Source organism: Rhamphochromis longiceps, linkage group LG23, assembly GCF_057381845.1.
Source record: "Rhamphochromis longiceps isolate RC_006_pf linkage group LG23, R_longiceps_female_GT1.1, whole genome shotgun sequence".
Lineage (NCBI taxonomy): Eukaryota > Metazoa > Chordata > Actinopteri > Cichliformes > Cichlidae > Rhamphochromis > Rhamphochromis longiceps.
The window spans coordinates 11819716-11835144 of NC_140578.1; the positions used below are offsets into that span (position 1 = coordinate 11819716).

General features: G+C 39.6%; 1 protein-coding gene across 1 annotated transcript; it reads left to right on the forward strand.

Annotated features, from left to right (window-relative positions):
* The first annotated feature begins 1575 nt into the window (after nt 1-1575).
* On the forward strand, nt 1576-14239 carry pias4a (protein inhibitor of activated STAT, 4a). Its single transcript, XM_085398184.1, has 11 exons — nt 1576-1696; nt 3556-3937; nt 4057-4141; nt 4250-4291; nt 4478-4568; nt 6373-6501; nt 7788-7893; nt 8409-8482; nt 9567-9727; nt 10493-10644; nt 10783-14239. The coding sequence occupies exons 1-11, from the start codon at nt 1670-1672 to the stop codon at nt 11055-11057; spliced, it is 1524 nt and encodes a 507-aa protein (XP_085254310.1). The 5' UTR covers nt 1576-1669; the 3' UTR covers nt 11058-14239.
* The last annotated feature ends 1190 nt before the right edge of the window (nt 14240-15429 follow it).

Here is a 15429-nt window from a genome sequence, read left to right on the forward strand (position 1 = left end):
CAGTCTGGCCAGAACCCCTTCTCACTGGATATTTTCTCCTTTTCAAGGAAAATAACAGTAGATCAACAGTTTCTGAAATACTCAATCCAACACATCAGATACTGAAACCCATATCGTGGAGATAGTCATCTAAATTACCTTTCTACACCATTCTGGTGCTCAGAATTTCAACAGCTCATCTTTACCACGTCTATGTGATATTTGCATTAACAGGCATTTGAACAAGAGTACCTAAAAAAGTTTATTTGAATCAGTGTGTGACAGTTATTCAACCTAAATGTTTTTTTATTCTGAATATCTCTGGGATCTTACACAAATAAAAGTGTATTTTCAGCAGAGAATGGATAACGATGTAACTGTTTTAACATTAGGTATAATTAACCCACCCTGTTCTCGTAGCATTTACAGCTTTAGCCTGTAGGCATCAGCAGTATGGTGATCTGCTTTGTTCTTTCAGTTTAACAGAGGGGATGCACTTAATCACAGTCAGGTCAAATCATGGACCATATTGCCCTCTTCTGTTTAAGTAATGGAACAAGACACGCATGCACAACATTAAAACACCACTCTATGCAACCTTTCAAGCTATCATTGTAATTAGTTTTATTAAATTATTTTCAGCCTCATACTACGTTTTTGTAGTCACTGCAGTGACTACAAAAACGTGAAGAGTTAGAATTCTAAAAATAACAGCCTTTACTGTGTAAAACATGAAGCTGAGATTATGGGTTTTGTTTTGAGGGGGAGGTGCACTAAACAGAGAATGAATGCATGAATGACTGAAGTAAGGGAATCTCAGATTTCCCATTTAGGTTTTATTTGTAATTTAAATTAATATAATCTTTTTTTTGTAAGTCAGCACAGAAGCAGAGCAATCTGTTCTTTTTGAAATACAGCACTGCCTTATTGACGTTTCCCATCCAAAACGGAGCCACAACAAAACACGCCATGTTATTACATGATACTGCAATTCCCTCAATTGATTTTGGTTTTTCCATGAGGCTATTCTTTGCCCACATGTGAAGAGTTTTGGAAAAGCAGGGCTGGATCATCAGTCGGAGCAGATATTTCCCTCAGCAAACATATTTCCATTTTGCTGATGTCTCAATACAACCTGGCATTTGTGATTCAGAGTAGGTATTGCAGGACTATACCTACAGTCTAAGTGTGTTTTTATTAATAAGTCGTTTTAATTTAATTATGAACATGCCTCAGACAAAGCATTAACGCCACATCTCACGGCTGGTCGACTAACCTGAAATGGAATTTTTTGCTCGGACGGGAATTGAAGGGACCATGCGACCCAATCCGTTTGACAGCCCATGCTTTCCCGTCACGCTGAATTTAAACTATCTTTAAGACACGAGTTCAGAATATCGCAAAACTATAAAATTGAAACAGCCTCAATATTAAAATACTTTGACACGTGGTGTTATTAATCGACACAGAGGCCTATTTTGGAAGGGAGACCTGCCTCTTAGTGTTTTTTAAAAGTTGTGCTGTAACTTTAAAACAACGTGGTCCCGCCTGTTTTCAGTGAATCGCTTCGGATGCTGGCCAAAGTCGCGCTGTGATTGGCTGGAGATGACTGTCTATCGAAGCAGGGTCATTGTTCCATTGGTGCAAGACTGGCCGTCGTCTCTGACTCTCGCGGTACTGCTGCACGAAGATGGCGGCCGAACTGGTGGAAGCGATGGCAAGTAGAGCTTGGTTGGCTTTGATTTGATAGGAGACGTGCGCGGGATTGTGGGCTGAAAGTCACCCCAGTTGTGGGGAAACTGTGGGTTTTGTGCGAATATTATTAAAGGGTATTTACTCTTACAAATGTGGTGTATTTCAAGCACGACGAAACGAACTAGCCTATGGTGCTAAGGTAGCTAGCCTGCCTGGAAATGTTAACCAGGCAAGTGCGTTGGTTCACCTAGCATCACGCTGGCTCTGGAGGAAGACACCGAAAATGAATGATGAGACCATATAAGCGTGTGGTTGTTTTTGGTCTAGCCTGCTTTCTGGCATGTTACCGTTTGACGTTATTTGGCTTACAGGAATATCTGTTTGTAGTTCACCGGTTAGTTTATTGAACTGTGCACCTGTCAAAATATCTAGCAGTCGTGATCGAATGCCGAGTGTGAGAAGCTAGCCCGGCGATAGCGCAGGCTACACTAGCAACGTTCAAGTGAGGTTGAGCAGTCTGTAATGCAGCTGTATTTGAAGCTCAGCGGTTCAGTCGGATCCATCCATAAAGTCCTGTTTTGTTTTGTTTTTAAATATAGACATGAATTAGTTCTCCACTTATGTCTATTTCGGCCATGTCAGACAAAGCTGAGGCTTGTCTGGCGGCTAAACAACAACATCCCGTGTTTTGCCCCTAGAGCCCAGTTCGTGTGCTCTCTGCTTCATCATAAGTAAATAATAATTTTCTTTTAAAAAAAAAAAACGACCTCACATAGGATGATACGACCACATACGGTATTCATATAATCGATTCCATATGCTATGCAAGTATTGTATATAGGCTGCAGAAAATTGGCGCATATTATGTCGAGAATGAGAGATTTTGCGTTTACTTTGCAGTTCAATGTGCGTCTGCACCTCTTATGTTTTTACTAAATAAACATCCTCGCCTGCTACGGTGTGTCTTCAGCTTACATTTTTCGGATTGGTGTACAAATGAGGTTGTTAAGCCATAAACAACAAATTAAAATTATATTAAACAGTTAATGGAGCCATAAACATGCAGAATTTGCAAAGCTGTATTTGTCTTACATTTGTTGTGGACTGTAAACAGATTGTATGTATATGTTTCATGTAGGTAAGAACTATTGCACTATTTTCACATTTCTAGGCCACTAACAAGAAATAGTGGTTTTTAGGCACCTATTTCATTGTAACTGAACCTGCCAGACTATTCCTTTAGCTTTCTGTGTGTTAAATGACAGATAGTGTGGATGGAATTAGTGCGTTTCCAAGTTCTATTCATACTTTTAAGCCACCTTTGGAAGTTTATGGTTCTAAAGCCTAATTAACACTACCACAATTAGTGTGATCACTTGAATCATGGCCAAGCCATTGTTCTTAGAGTTGGAAGTGAACTTCTTAATATAGCCAGCTAATTACAACACACTTTAAATCCTCTATAGGATTAAAGTGACCAAGGACAGATGCTAATTTTAGCAAGTACCAAGCAGTTTGGTGAACAACTCTGTTCTGCATATAAGTTACCTGTAATTAACTCTGTGCATCTTCCAAGTGTTAAAAAGAAGTGTGTAGGTGTGTTTACGCAGGACTTTGGACACGATATTAAATTATTTCATTCATTTACTTAATAGATTTACTTGAGTAAAATGAAAGAATATAAACAACATGTATCTTCCTCTCTTGGACAAATGTGAAAATGGTAATTGGCATTGTATAAACTCCTTCATTTGAGATGTGGCTCTTGAAAAAAAGTCTGAACTTGGAAATTAACTTTGTCACTTCAGCCTTTCCAGAAATCTAATTGTTTTTGTGATCCTGTTATATTTTTTTATTTTTTTGGTCTTGTTTTCTCACTAGAATATGGTCAAAAGTTTCCGGGTCTCAGACCTGCAGACGCTGCTGGCCTCAATGGGTCGCAGTAAAAGTGGGCTGAAGCAAGACCTGGTGGGGCGTGCGTTGAGGCTAGTGCAGACCGAATACAGCCCAGAGCTGCTGAAGAACGTCCGGCAGCTCTACGAGTCACGTTTCCCTAAAACATCTGGATGGCTGGCTGCACGACGTCCGGAAAGTGTCCCAGTTAACTACTCATCCCTCAGCTCTTCCCCTACTGCCACCTCTCAGGGCGCAGACTACCTCAACGGCATTTCCAAACCGATCACCACACCTGCAGCAGAGGTGAAGCTAGTGCCACTGCCCTTCTACCAAACTTTAGAGACACTGCTACTACCAACAGAGCTAAGTGAGTGTGGACTATTTGTTAGGCTTTTTGTGTTTTTGGAAATTGTTGCATTTTTACTCGACGTTGAGAATTTGCACTGTTCTCTTTTTACAATGGATTTTGTCTCCATCTGCTTACAGTTGCCCAGAACAGTGAGAAACTCCAGGACAGTCAGTGCATCTTTGAGTTAACACCCAGCCAAGCAGACCAGATTCGAAATGCAAGGTAAAAAAGTCACACTGTCTGTTAAAACTGCACTTTAGGTTAACCCCAGGTTAATATAAAAATATCTCTGTGAAGCTCATTTTAATTCGTGACCTATTATTTTCTTAGTGAACTTCGTCCAGGAATCCGATCAATCCAAGTGGTTCTTAGGTAAGTTCCCAGTAAAAACATTCGGGGGGGGGGGGGTTGATTTTTTGGTAGTGACTGTGTCATAAAAATATCATAATTCAAACCAACGAGGACAAATTGCTTCTTTGTATATACAGTGTTTGTGTTTAGTCTCTTACAATAGAAGACCTCACTCATTTATTCCTCTGTTACTGCTCTCTGTTGCAGAATCTGTTACACAGACTCCATTGGTGTTCAGGAGGACCAGTATCCTCCCAACATAGCTGTCAAAGTTAATCAGTCCTACTGTCATGTGCCGGTGAGTTGATTAACTCTGAAATGTCCCACACCTTCATAATACAGACATGACTAAAGCTGGGCTTGTTTTCCTGTTTTGAAGTGTGTTCTCAATTATAGCTCATAGCATCGTTTTCAGATACACTCAGGGTGTCAGTCACAGATGTTTTACCAGGTCAGTGATAAAATGTCATAATATGACAATGATGGATAATATAACCTAATGTAAGTGTGTCTTGAACAACATAAAGGGGAAAAATAAGATTTGGGTAAAGATGATGTTGGCTTATCTGAAGACCTCAGGAAACAAAACTTTAGGAGGAAGCTCTCCAGCTGGCTGATACTATGTGGCTTAAGGTGTGCCACAAGAAATCAAACTGGCAGGGTAGCACCTAGATGACAGGTTAGGAGGGTGTGACTATGACCTCCCGAGGATTCAAATTTGGCCATAAATGTCTAAATTTGGGCTCCTGGCCTAATCCTGCCATTCTGTCTAGTACACAGATATTTTAATCTCTGACTGTTTGTACATACTGTGAATTGTTGAAAAGCTCCATTGTGCTTTAGATAACGTGAGTTCTAAATGTCTCAAGAAATTTTAAGACGTTTAAATTCCCTTGCCTCGTAATCACACTTTTAACCTTTAATTTGAACCTTCTTTTTTTTCTTTTTTTAAGCTGCTAGCCTGATAATTCTGATAATTAAGTCATTTTCAAGCGGAATTGACATCTGTTACAAATTTCAGTCTCTTAAATATCAGATTTCATTTTTGATATTGTAAATTAGCGTTGGGTTAAAGTCTGAAAAATTTAACACAGTATTTCATTGCCATTTCCAATAATGATATTTATGATCGATGTAGAAAACTATAGTGAATGATGTTTTATGATCGTACCTTGCAAGCAGCAGCATTTATTTAAATGGGCTTTTCTACTCTACTGGAGCACTCAAAGTGCTTTATATAACATGCCTCTTTCAACCATCCACACACATGTCTATACGTACATGCATAATTTATAATATATATATTACCCTATTATAGGCCTGAATGAAAAGCACTTTGTATTCATACATGCTCACATTTGGGTGGATGCATTTGAGCACTTTGGGGTTCGGTATCTTGCCCAACAATATTTTGGCATTTGCAGAGATCAAACCACCAACCTTCCACTTAGTAGATGACCTGCTCTACCTCCTGAGCCACAGACACCCAGTGCAAACAAAATAAAGGGAAAATTCCATCCTTTTCCAAAGATCTGCGGTCATTCATGAAAGCACCTAATACATGATTGATTGCTACAAGATGCCAGCATCATTGTAGTGCAATAATAATGTTGGATGTACAGTAATAATAATATAATAATAATAATGAAAGTAAGTACAGAAGAGAAAAAGTATGCATAAAGATTGTTTAAGTTACTCCCTTTTTATTGAATTGTAATCACAGGCTGTCATGTGGCTCTCACTCAAGGCATGTCGGGGCTTGTCTTGTTGTGCTAGCAGTAGAAGTGAACACGTGGCTTTGATATCATGATTTAACTTGTTTGTTTTGTTTTTTATTTGTACTGGTATTATCTCAAATGATATATGTCACAGCCCTATTGTAAACTGAATATTTTGATTGAAGGTAAATCAACAATTAAAAATATGACCTTCAGCTCATATTGCAGGTTGGCTGTGCATGGTAAAGGAAACAATCCTCATTTGTGCTAAAAGTAGCGAGAACAAGGTGTCTGTTTTGAAATTATGAAAAGATATTTGAGATGAAGTATTACATAATTAACTGTTGCAGTCTTATTTATTTTCAAATTGTGTGTGTTTTACAGGGATATTATCCTTCCAATAAGCCTGGTGTTGAACCTCGTCGTCCTTGTCGTCCTATAAACATCACTCCGTGGTTGCACCTCTCCAATGTCACCAACAGAGTCACCATCACCTGGGGAAACTTTGGAAAGGTCAGTTGAATCCTGTCTTTTGCAGCCGTAGCTCTCAGGGTTGTCATTAGCACAGATATTTTTTATTTATGTTTTTTTTTATTCTGATAATCTGTCCACCTCCTCTTGGAAGGTTCTGTAATTCATCGAGGCATGCTGATACTTGTAGATCTTTGAGTGTTTGGCCTCACTCGACTGCATGTGTAATACACCTTTGTAATCACGGTTGCCACCACACTGAGTATTTTGAGAGAGTATGTGTGTAGACAGAAGGACTTTTGGTTAGGTTTGTTATCACATTTTGTACAAACAAGAAGGTTTGTGCAAATCTTGAGCAACTTCATTTTAGTCACAGCTTGATCACACGTGATGAAACGGCTCAATTTAAAAGTGCCGTGTACTTGAGGTAATGCACATCCCACACATTTTGTCTGCAGTTGCCATGTATAAATAATAAATTCACTGCTCAGCATGTAGAGTCTGTAAAAGTCTAAAATTTGCTTGGCCTAACAAGTTTCAGAAGAGGTCTGTGTGATATAATCCATAACTGGTAGGCGATATGGCCTCAAAATATCACTGTATTTAAAGAAAACTAATAATGATATTAGTGGCATTACACACACACACACACACACACACACACACACACACACACACACAGTTTTATTGGCCGGAACATTTCTAAGTGTAAGTACAAAAATGGCATTTCCCATCCTGCTTTTGTAGTGAACTTTTGTCACTGATGACACTTCTTCTAATTAAAGTTTGATACAGTGATATAACATTAGTCAAATGTAAGCGCAAGAATAGCGTAGGGACTGTTTTCTCTAATCCCCTATTTAAAAATGTAAACACTATATTTGAAAAAAGCTTCACACTTTAATTTAACAATAACTGTAATAATTAACTATATAACTCGTCAGTGCTGCCCAGTATTGTCACATAATAAAACCGAAAATAATAATGGATTGTTATTATTTTCTCTCTCTAGCGAGTCTCATATATATATTTTTACGTGGATTAAATGGTGAATATTTCATCACTCGCCTGTGAATTGTAACCACAATCAAACATGGGGAACATTCTTTATACAAAATAATTTTATGTGCTGCTTGTCCAAGTTGCAGATTCACTGATGTCTCATAATCGTTAGAGAGGTTACCTTGTACTAGTTTGATGGTTCTGTTTCAAAATTTTGAGTGAATTCTTACAATAACATCGTGTTTAAATTCCACTGTCAGTTCCCGATTCTCTGTGGATAAATTCTTGTTACATTTTATTAAAAATCTGTTGATCTGTGTTTGCAGCGTTACTCTGTGGCGGTGTATTTAGTGAGGGTCTTCACCGCAGCAGACCTCTTCAGCCAGCTTAAACTCTGCTCAGTTGAGAGTGCAGAACGCTGCCGTGAGCGCAGTAAGTGATGCTTTTACACTCACCAAAATATTTTTGCTTGCAGCTTTCACATTCAGAGTAAGATGAAAGGTACACGAAGTCACTTCAGTGCAGAATGTAGGAGTCAATAACTGAACATTTTGTTTCTGGTATGACTGGATTTTGCACAGATGTGTGTCAAGGATCAGTTCGAGGTTGTTCTTCCAGTGTACACATTTTCTTTTTTAGTCCTGCCACATGTCTTTGATATTTGCACATTGTAAAGTAATGACATCAGACTAATAATAGCAAGCACTTGGAGTTTCAACACTAAATTTTGAGTTTTAACATAATAAAATAATTGTTGATGGCTAAAACCTGTGTAGGTCTAAGTTTTTGGAACATTGATTAGGATTCAGTAGAAACTGTAATCTTTAAGTGGAATCGTTATCAGTAAAAACGGTTTATATCCATTCTCGCTGTGTAGTTAATTTTAAATAATGTAGAATAATGTCTGGTACAGAATGTAATAACCGTGTACTTACATTTATCTACAGTACAAGACAAACTACGCTTCGACCCAGAGAGCGAGATTGCGACCACAGGACTCAGAGTGTCTCTCATCTGTCCAGTGAGTACATCCTGAACACAAATGGGGGGGCTTTAAAACACAAAGCAACTCAAATATGCATTATGATTTCTGCTCAGTCGGAGCAGAAAAGCAGGACAATCTACAGCGTAGAGGGAATATCTTCACTACATTAATCAAATATTCAGTTTAAACATTACATCCATTCAACCTTGGAGTGAAATCAAAGCTATGTTTATACTGCTGTTCTACAGTGAATATCCGTTTGTAGAAAGCTCATTGTGTCCATGCACATTTATTTAATACATTATTCAATAATAAGGTTTTGGGGTGTAAATGGCTTTGTGACAAATAATTGAGCAATGTAATAGGCTGACTCTCTAGCGAGTCTCATCCTGTGGCCATACTCTGACTCCACCATCTTGGATTGCAGCTCTCAACGGCAGCCTTTGTGCTGCTCAGCAGCTTCTGTGAGCTTGACAGAGCAGCACATGAACCAGTTTTCCAGTTGTTATAGTGTCTGTTCGCAGTCCAGAAACTTGCAGCACACCTCCAGGATAGGATTGCCATTACCAGCTGCAGTCCAGCACAGTGTAGTGGGAATCCTGTCTGTGAGACAAGATCCTCTCTGAGGAAGCAGCTGACTCATAATAAGTAATGTCACACTGATGACCTGGCCAGCCTGAAAACACTACAGGAAGAACAAGGCCAAGCTGGATATCAGCGACAAACTTTGACTATAAGAGCAAGGTCTTTGTCAAATAGTAAAGTGATTTCAGATTGCTCCTTAAACTCATAAAACACTGCCAAAGTTATTCACCACATATATCTGTGGGAGTGTGTAATAGATGGGGCCAGCTCGCCCACTAATGTCTGTGGGTGGGGAAACTCTGTGACCATTTGGAAGGAAACTTGTTTCCAGGACATCGATTGGCAAATACAGAGAGAAATGTTGTTTTAGTGCAGTGCGTGCTGTCAGAAAATATTGTTTCACGGTCCCGTGGCTCTGTTGTCATGCTGTGTCTAAAAGCCCCTCAATTTATTTAGCTATTAGAAAACTCCCAAAATGTTTTAAAAAGCATGATATCAACCGATATCACATCTGTTCCTTTTTTCTCGCTTCCAGCTGGTGAAGATGCGGCTTGGGGTACCATGTCGAGTGTTAACTTGTGCCCACCTTCAGTGTTTCGATGCAGTCTTTTTCCTTCAGATGAATGAAAAGAAGCCCACATGGACTTGCCCAGTCTGTGACAAGCCCGCTCCATTTGAGCTCCTCACTATTGATGGGTAAGGAGATGAGAGCATGCTTTGACTTGTCCCGCCCCTGCAGCTTTGTCAGTAAATTCTTAAAGTTTGTATTGTGTAATTTTGAGTACCTGTATGTGATGCCAGTTTGAGGAACATCATTGAAGCTGCAGAGATGTTTTAGGGATTCTTGATACAAGCTCAACCATGCACCAACATGTACTGCTTTCTTTTTTTTCTTTTTATTTGGTCTGGTATGAAAACTCATTGTGTTTCAAAATTTGTCATTCTCCACCTGCTGTTCATTTATGTTACAGAAGCGACACTTGTGCGTTTCATTTACCAGCACAACAGATAATTCTTAATACGAAAAGTATGTTTAAAAAAAAAAAGCAATTTACAGTTTTGTTTTTGGAAGTTGTCAGCAGCTCTCACAAACACATCTTATTGTAGCAAAGACTGAAAGCTTTGTGCAACATATATTTACATTCCTTAAACTAAGTTTGCTTGAAAGACCCTTTTTTACCTAACCCAGGTTTGATATTTGAAAGTGTAATCATGAAGTATTGTTTTCCTAAATGGCCTTTCATTCATGAAAGAGATTAAAGTATATGTTGTGTTTTTCTTCATCGGAACTTCAGTATCTTGACATATATATGTTGTAATGGCATTAATGGTATAATATAATAATGGTATTATTATTTCATTTCTAATTGTGCGTTTGAGTGAGAACTGAGCTATTAGTTTGATTTTCCCGTGTATAAACTTATTTTGTGACGTCTCTCTAATGGCCGGTGTGCATTTCAGGCTGTTATCTGAGATTCTAAAAGAAACGAGTGAGGACATTGAGGAGATAGAGTACTTAACAGACGGCTCCTGGCGACCCATCAGAGATGAGAAGGAGAGGGAGCGGGAAAGAGAACGCAGTAACACACCTGACTACCCAGTTGTTGATATATGTAAGTTTTCAGCCCTGTCACATCCCCTTGTCTGTAGTTGTTTTGGGGGGGTTTTGCACTGTGTGTGTGTTTGTGTGTGCTGAAGGTAATGAGAGTAAAATCTTCTTCCTTACCTTAAAATTGTATTCCTCTCTGTAGGCATTCCCGAAGCAAATGGCCATTCACCAGCCCACAGCAGCACTAGTCTGACGGCCAAGTCTGGAAGCAGTTCTGTGGGGATGCCAGGAGTCACGGGAGCACCTGCTGTGGCACCGGGTGGAGGTGCGGTGGTAGATCTGACTCTTGACTCTTCCTCTGAGGAGGAGGGGGGTGGGGCTGGAGGAGACAGCGAGGACACTGAGGACAGCGCCGACAGTCCTGCCCCAAAGAGGGGCCGATACAACTACGACAAGGACCTGGTCACTGCCTACTGACCCCACCACTCTGTCCCCTCTTAGACTGACACACAGAGACAGAGAGGCAGGGGCCTTAAAACGTGAGGACAGGAACACAGTAATCCACTAGATGCAACAACCCGCCCTTTTGCCCCAGCGTCAGAGCCTTTTAGCAGCTCTGGTTTATATCCAGGCAGGCAGACAAACACGTACTCAAACATGCACTGTCCATGGTTCTTCAGTCTACAGTGATAAGGATTCCTCTTTGTACTGTACACCACTGGAAGCTACTCTTACACTTCTTGATCAATTGTCACCCTACAGTGAACATCTGTACTGTCCTGCCTCTGCTGAAGAGACTGAATGGATTGAGCACCCCACCACAGTCACAACCCTTGCTTCTCTCTTTCCAGACTATTCCCACTCCGACCTCGTCTCTCTTTGTATATGACTTGGAATTCCTGGCTCTTTTAGCCATGGGCGTTCAATGTTTGCGTCTCTGATTTTTGTCACAGTTGTGATGCACAGGCAAGTTGAAAATGGAAGCTCCTCAGTAGTTTTTGGTAGAAGGTGGAAAACAAGTGAAAACATTTGTGGGAGGACACAGCAGAGATATCTGAAGTGTGATGCAAATTTAAACCTTTCCTATTTTGTTCTTTGTTGACAGAATGAATTCAAAGCTTGAAAGGGTTTTTTCAGGAATTTATCATTTTTATTATGAAATGGCAGGACACAATACTGGCTTCAGTGTGTGATTTCCATTTTTATTTTGTCCTTAGATAAAAAGAACCTACCTCAGTCATAAAAACTTGGCAGACTGACCAGAGAGTAGCTTTGAAAGAAGACGGAAGAATTGACGAGTTTTTCTGAATCCAATTTTACACTGGATATAGTGTTTTCCTGCATTTTGTTGTTGTTTGTTTTGGGGTTTGTTTTTTTTTTATTCCATTGTTTCATTCAGCTCTGATCCCTCTGTAACAAAAAAAAAATCTTGGTTGAAGGAGAGTTCGAGTATGAATAACCAGGCTAACTGTAGGAGTGAGAGACATTCAAAAACTGGTCAGCAACTGTTTCACTCTGTAAAACATTTCTGCAGTTGTGTCTGTAACAGGATTTCTTAGGATTGGTATCTCAGAATTCCACATGGATCTAGCTCATCAAAATTACTGCGTGGCAGCTATGCCAAAGCAGACATCTTTTAAGAGTTCACTGAGGGGAAATGGTTATGAGGTGCCTTTTTTGTTGAAGTAGTAAAGAGTGAAGCCTATGGTTTTAAGCGCAGCTGAGCTAGCCATTAGATGAGAACCCCAGTCCACGACCGCATGTTTAAATCAATATTTTCCAGTCAAGTGGACAGAACAGGATTTCAGAGTCATCATTTTATCCCACAGTTGTGACCTGCTTTGAAACTATCATATTTATTTAAGACCATGACATTCTCTTAATAGTTTGTGGTAAATCTACATAATACTTGGCATAGTTCTGTATAGACTGGAGCTCTTCATTGCTGGTATTTGGTGTGGAGATGTACATTGATCTGTGCTCACTGCTCTGCTGTTGAACGCTGCTTTCTTTGCCACTGAATGAATCCGACCTGGGTCAAAGTGCCATTCGGAGTATTTTGCTGCAGTGGGTTCAACATGTCTGACACAACAAAACTTAATGAAGTGTCATCGAGTGCAACCCCAACAAGTTGAAAGTCATTGATTAGGTTACAGATGGTCGTGTCTGGAACAAGTAGCGCGCTTCGACCAGCAGCCCTTCTCTGCCTACTTTCAATGTAGATAAGGTCATATCTATTTGATGCAATAGAATTGGACTTTAATTGCTACATGCTGTAGGCTTACAACTTCCTCTGCACCTGCACTAATATTGTCTATATGTGATGGCTGCTCCTCACACAGGGATCAGTGTTTTCTCTGCATTTACTGCTTGGGATTGGTGGCAGTGTTAACCACAGCTACAACTTCGATTTTTTTTTTCCCCCGTTTTCTTATTCTAGATTTTGATTGTAGATTTTTACCCAATTCTGTGTTGTTAAGCATTTTTATTGAAGCTTGTAGCTAATCTTGCAGATACCCGTCTTGTAGGCCCAGAGGAACACTGGCTCGGATCCTATCCTCCTGTTCTTGGTCAGTGCTGTAACATTATCGGCAGAAGGAGTGGCTTCTTGGAGTAACATTAGAGTTGTTGTATTTACTTCACCTGTCTGCTCCGCTCTGTGCCACCCCCACTGGGGAAGCAGTAAGAGAGACTCTGGGCATGCATTTGGGTTTATCTGCAGGGGGATCATCAGTGTTGGTTTCAGAAGAAGAAGAAAAAAACTTGCTAGAGCTGTTTGCACTTTCATGTGATGCATTCATCGACTTAATAATGCTTTATTTATTTTAAAAGCTCCCATGTAGTGCGTATTAAGGGACCCCCGCCCATTGTGAACATTTGTCATCATTCGTCTTGTCCATACGAATCAGAAAATGTGAAAGTGGACGCGGTCCTATTCCACCGTGACAGGGTTGGAAAGGCGTTCTGCATGTTTTGCTTCCCTTTACTGTCAGCACAGGATTTCTTTTGACTTGCTCAAGTGCACAGAAATGACATATACACATCAATCTGAGGCCTCACTGTTCCAAGTGCATCCTCTGACGTCGTTGATGATTGAAAAAGTAGATGGAGTCAAATGTGGTCTTCCATTTTTCTTCTTTTGACGGCTCACAAAATCAATATACAGAGAAAAATATTTTGGGAATCCGCACAAGACTGATTGATGGAATTTGGCCTCTATCGCATCAGTGTGTCCCTGAAAAGATATTTAAGGTGCTTTGAAGCAAAATATTGTAAAGAACTCTAATAGCCGCCTTTAAGGCATTCTGCATTTGTAATTAACTGCTATACATATGAAAATCACGTTTTTCATTTGTTGCTATGTTAGAGAAGGTCATTATTTGTTTGGCTCTCCTAAACTTCTCATTGCCTTGTGGTTAAAGATGAGAGATGGTGCAGGTAGTTGCTGTGGAACTGAGCCAGGTAATTTTGCAGATTGGGAGCTAGAGAGCGAGCTGAGGGTCTGGTGTTTTTGTAGTGGCATCTCTTCTTGTAATAATGCATAAGGTAGCATGGGCAGAGGCTTACAATCCATGATGTAAATGTTTTGTTTTTGTTTTGTTTTTTGTTTTTTTTATATATGTTCATATTAAAGACAATAAAATTTAAATAATATTTTATTAAGCCTTGAATTGCCTCCAGTTCCTATAGGCAAGTGGAAAATAAGAAGTTGTAGAGGGCAGCAGCACTGGAAGCTGATGCCACTCACTACTGGGAGGACTGGTTAACATGTGGATTGTCATGTTCTGTACCAAAAGCTCAGATCTGGGGACTCATTTGATGCCTGTTGAGGATAAAACTGTAAAATTTAAAAAAGGAAAAAAAATGATCGTATTCTAACAGCTGTTATTGACGTGTGGAATTAATTAAAAATCAGTTCTTAAAAACAGCAGTCTGCATTTTTTTTTTTTTTTTATCTTAGATTTTCTGAATTTATTGAGCTGGGCAGCCTTGTGATGGATTGCAAACTTTGAACTGTTCGGCGTGCCTCATTTTCTTAAAAAAGGTACGCTTCAACTCCAGAAGAAGAAAATGTGTTTTGAATAAAATCCATCCCGCCTGAGTATCAGGGAGGATTGTGGGGGTTTTACTGTTTTAAAAATAAAAGATTACCACTGGTAACATCACTGGGATGTCATAGTTACATGAAATATTTTGTAAACTATTTTTGCCATTATTAGGCCGTTGAGTGCTGACAGGAAATGAGAACGATAGCGATCAGTAGCGTACTGGAACAATGTCACACTGCAGTCTAAGTGGGGATTCAGGTTTAGCACAACTGAAACCTTTATATTCATCACAGACAAAAGCAACACGTATTTATCTGTAGTTGTTTCCCATTCTGTCACAAAAACAGTTCCCGGAGTTGTCAGAGTTTTTTTTTGTTTGTTTGTTTTTTTTAATGTAGAAAAAAACAACATTCATTTTTCACATCTGAAGAAAAGACTACACAAATACTTGGTCCTCTTTCTGTATGGCGTCCACAGATTAGAGACAGAAACTTCAACATGAAAACAGCCTCATTTAGTCATTTCTGCTACAAAGGCTTTGATATAATATATGGGGTTTTTTAAGTGAGCGCACCTTTATTCTTAGAAACTTGCACCCCCTTTAGCAGAAATTATGCCAGCATTGCATTTGTCCCCATTCTGACTAAAGCTTTGACGCCTCTTTCAGTTGCAGGATTATTGAAGGTTTTATTGCTTTTCCTTCCCATTTCAAATCCCTCCATTATATCACCGTGATCTTCAAAACTGCATAGCAGGCCATTCTTTTTTTTCCCCCCCCCTTCCATTTGAGCCATTCCCTG

Bases quoted from the DNA above. Each gene is read 5' to 3' on its own strand.
- pias4a (XM_085398184.1), top strand. From the start codon at position 1,670: ATGGCGGCCGAACTGGTGGAAGCGATG. The intron at 4,142-4,249 runs GTAAAAAAGTCA...TTATTTTCTTAG, and splicing joins GACCAGATTCGAAATGCAAG to TGAACTTCGTCCAGGAATCC. The intron at 8,483-9,566 runs GTGAGTACATCC...TCTCGCTTCCAG, and splicing joins GAGTGTCTCTCATCTGTCCA to CTGGTGAAGATGCGGCTTGG.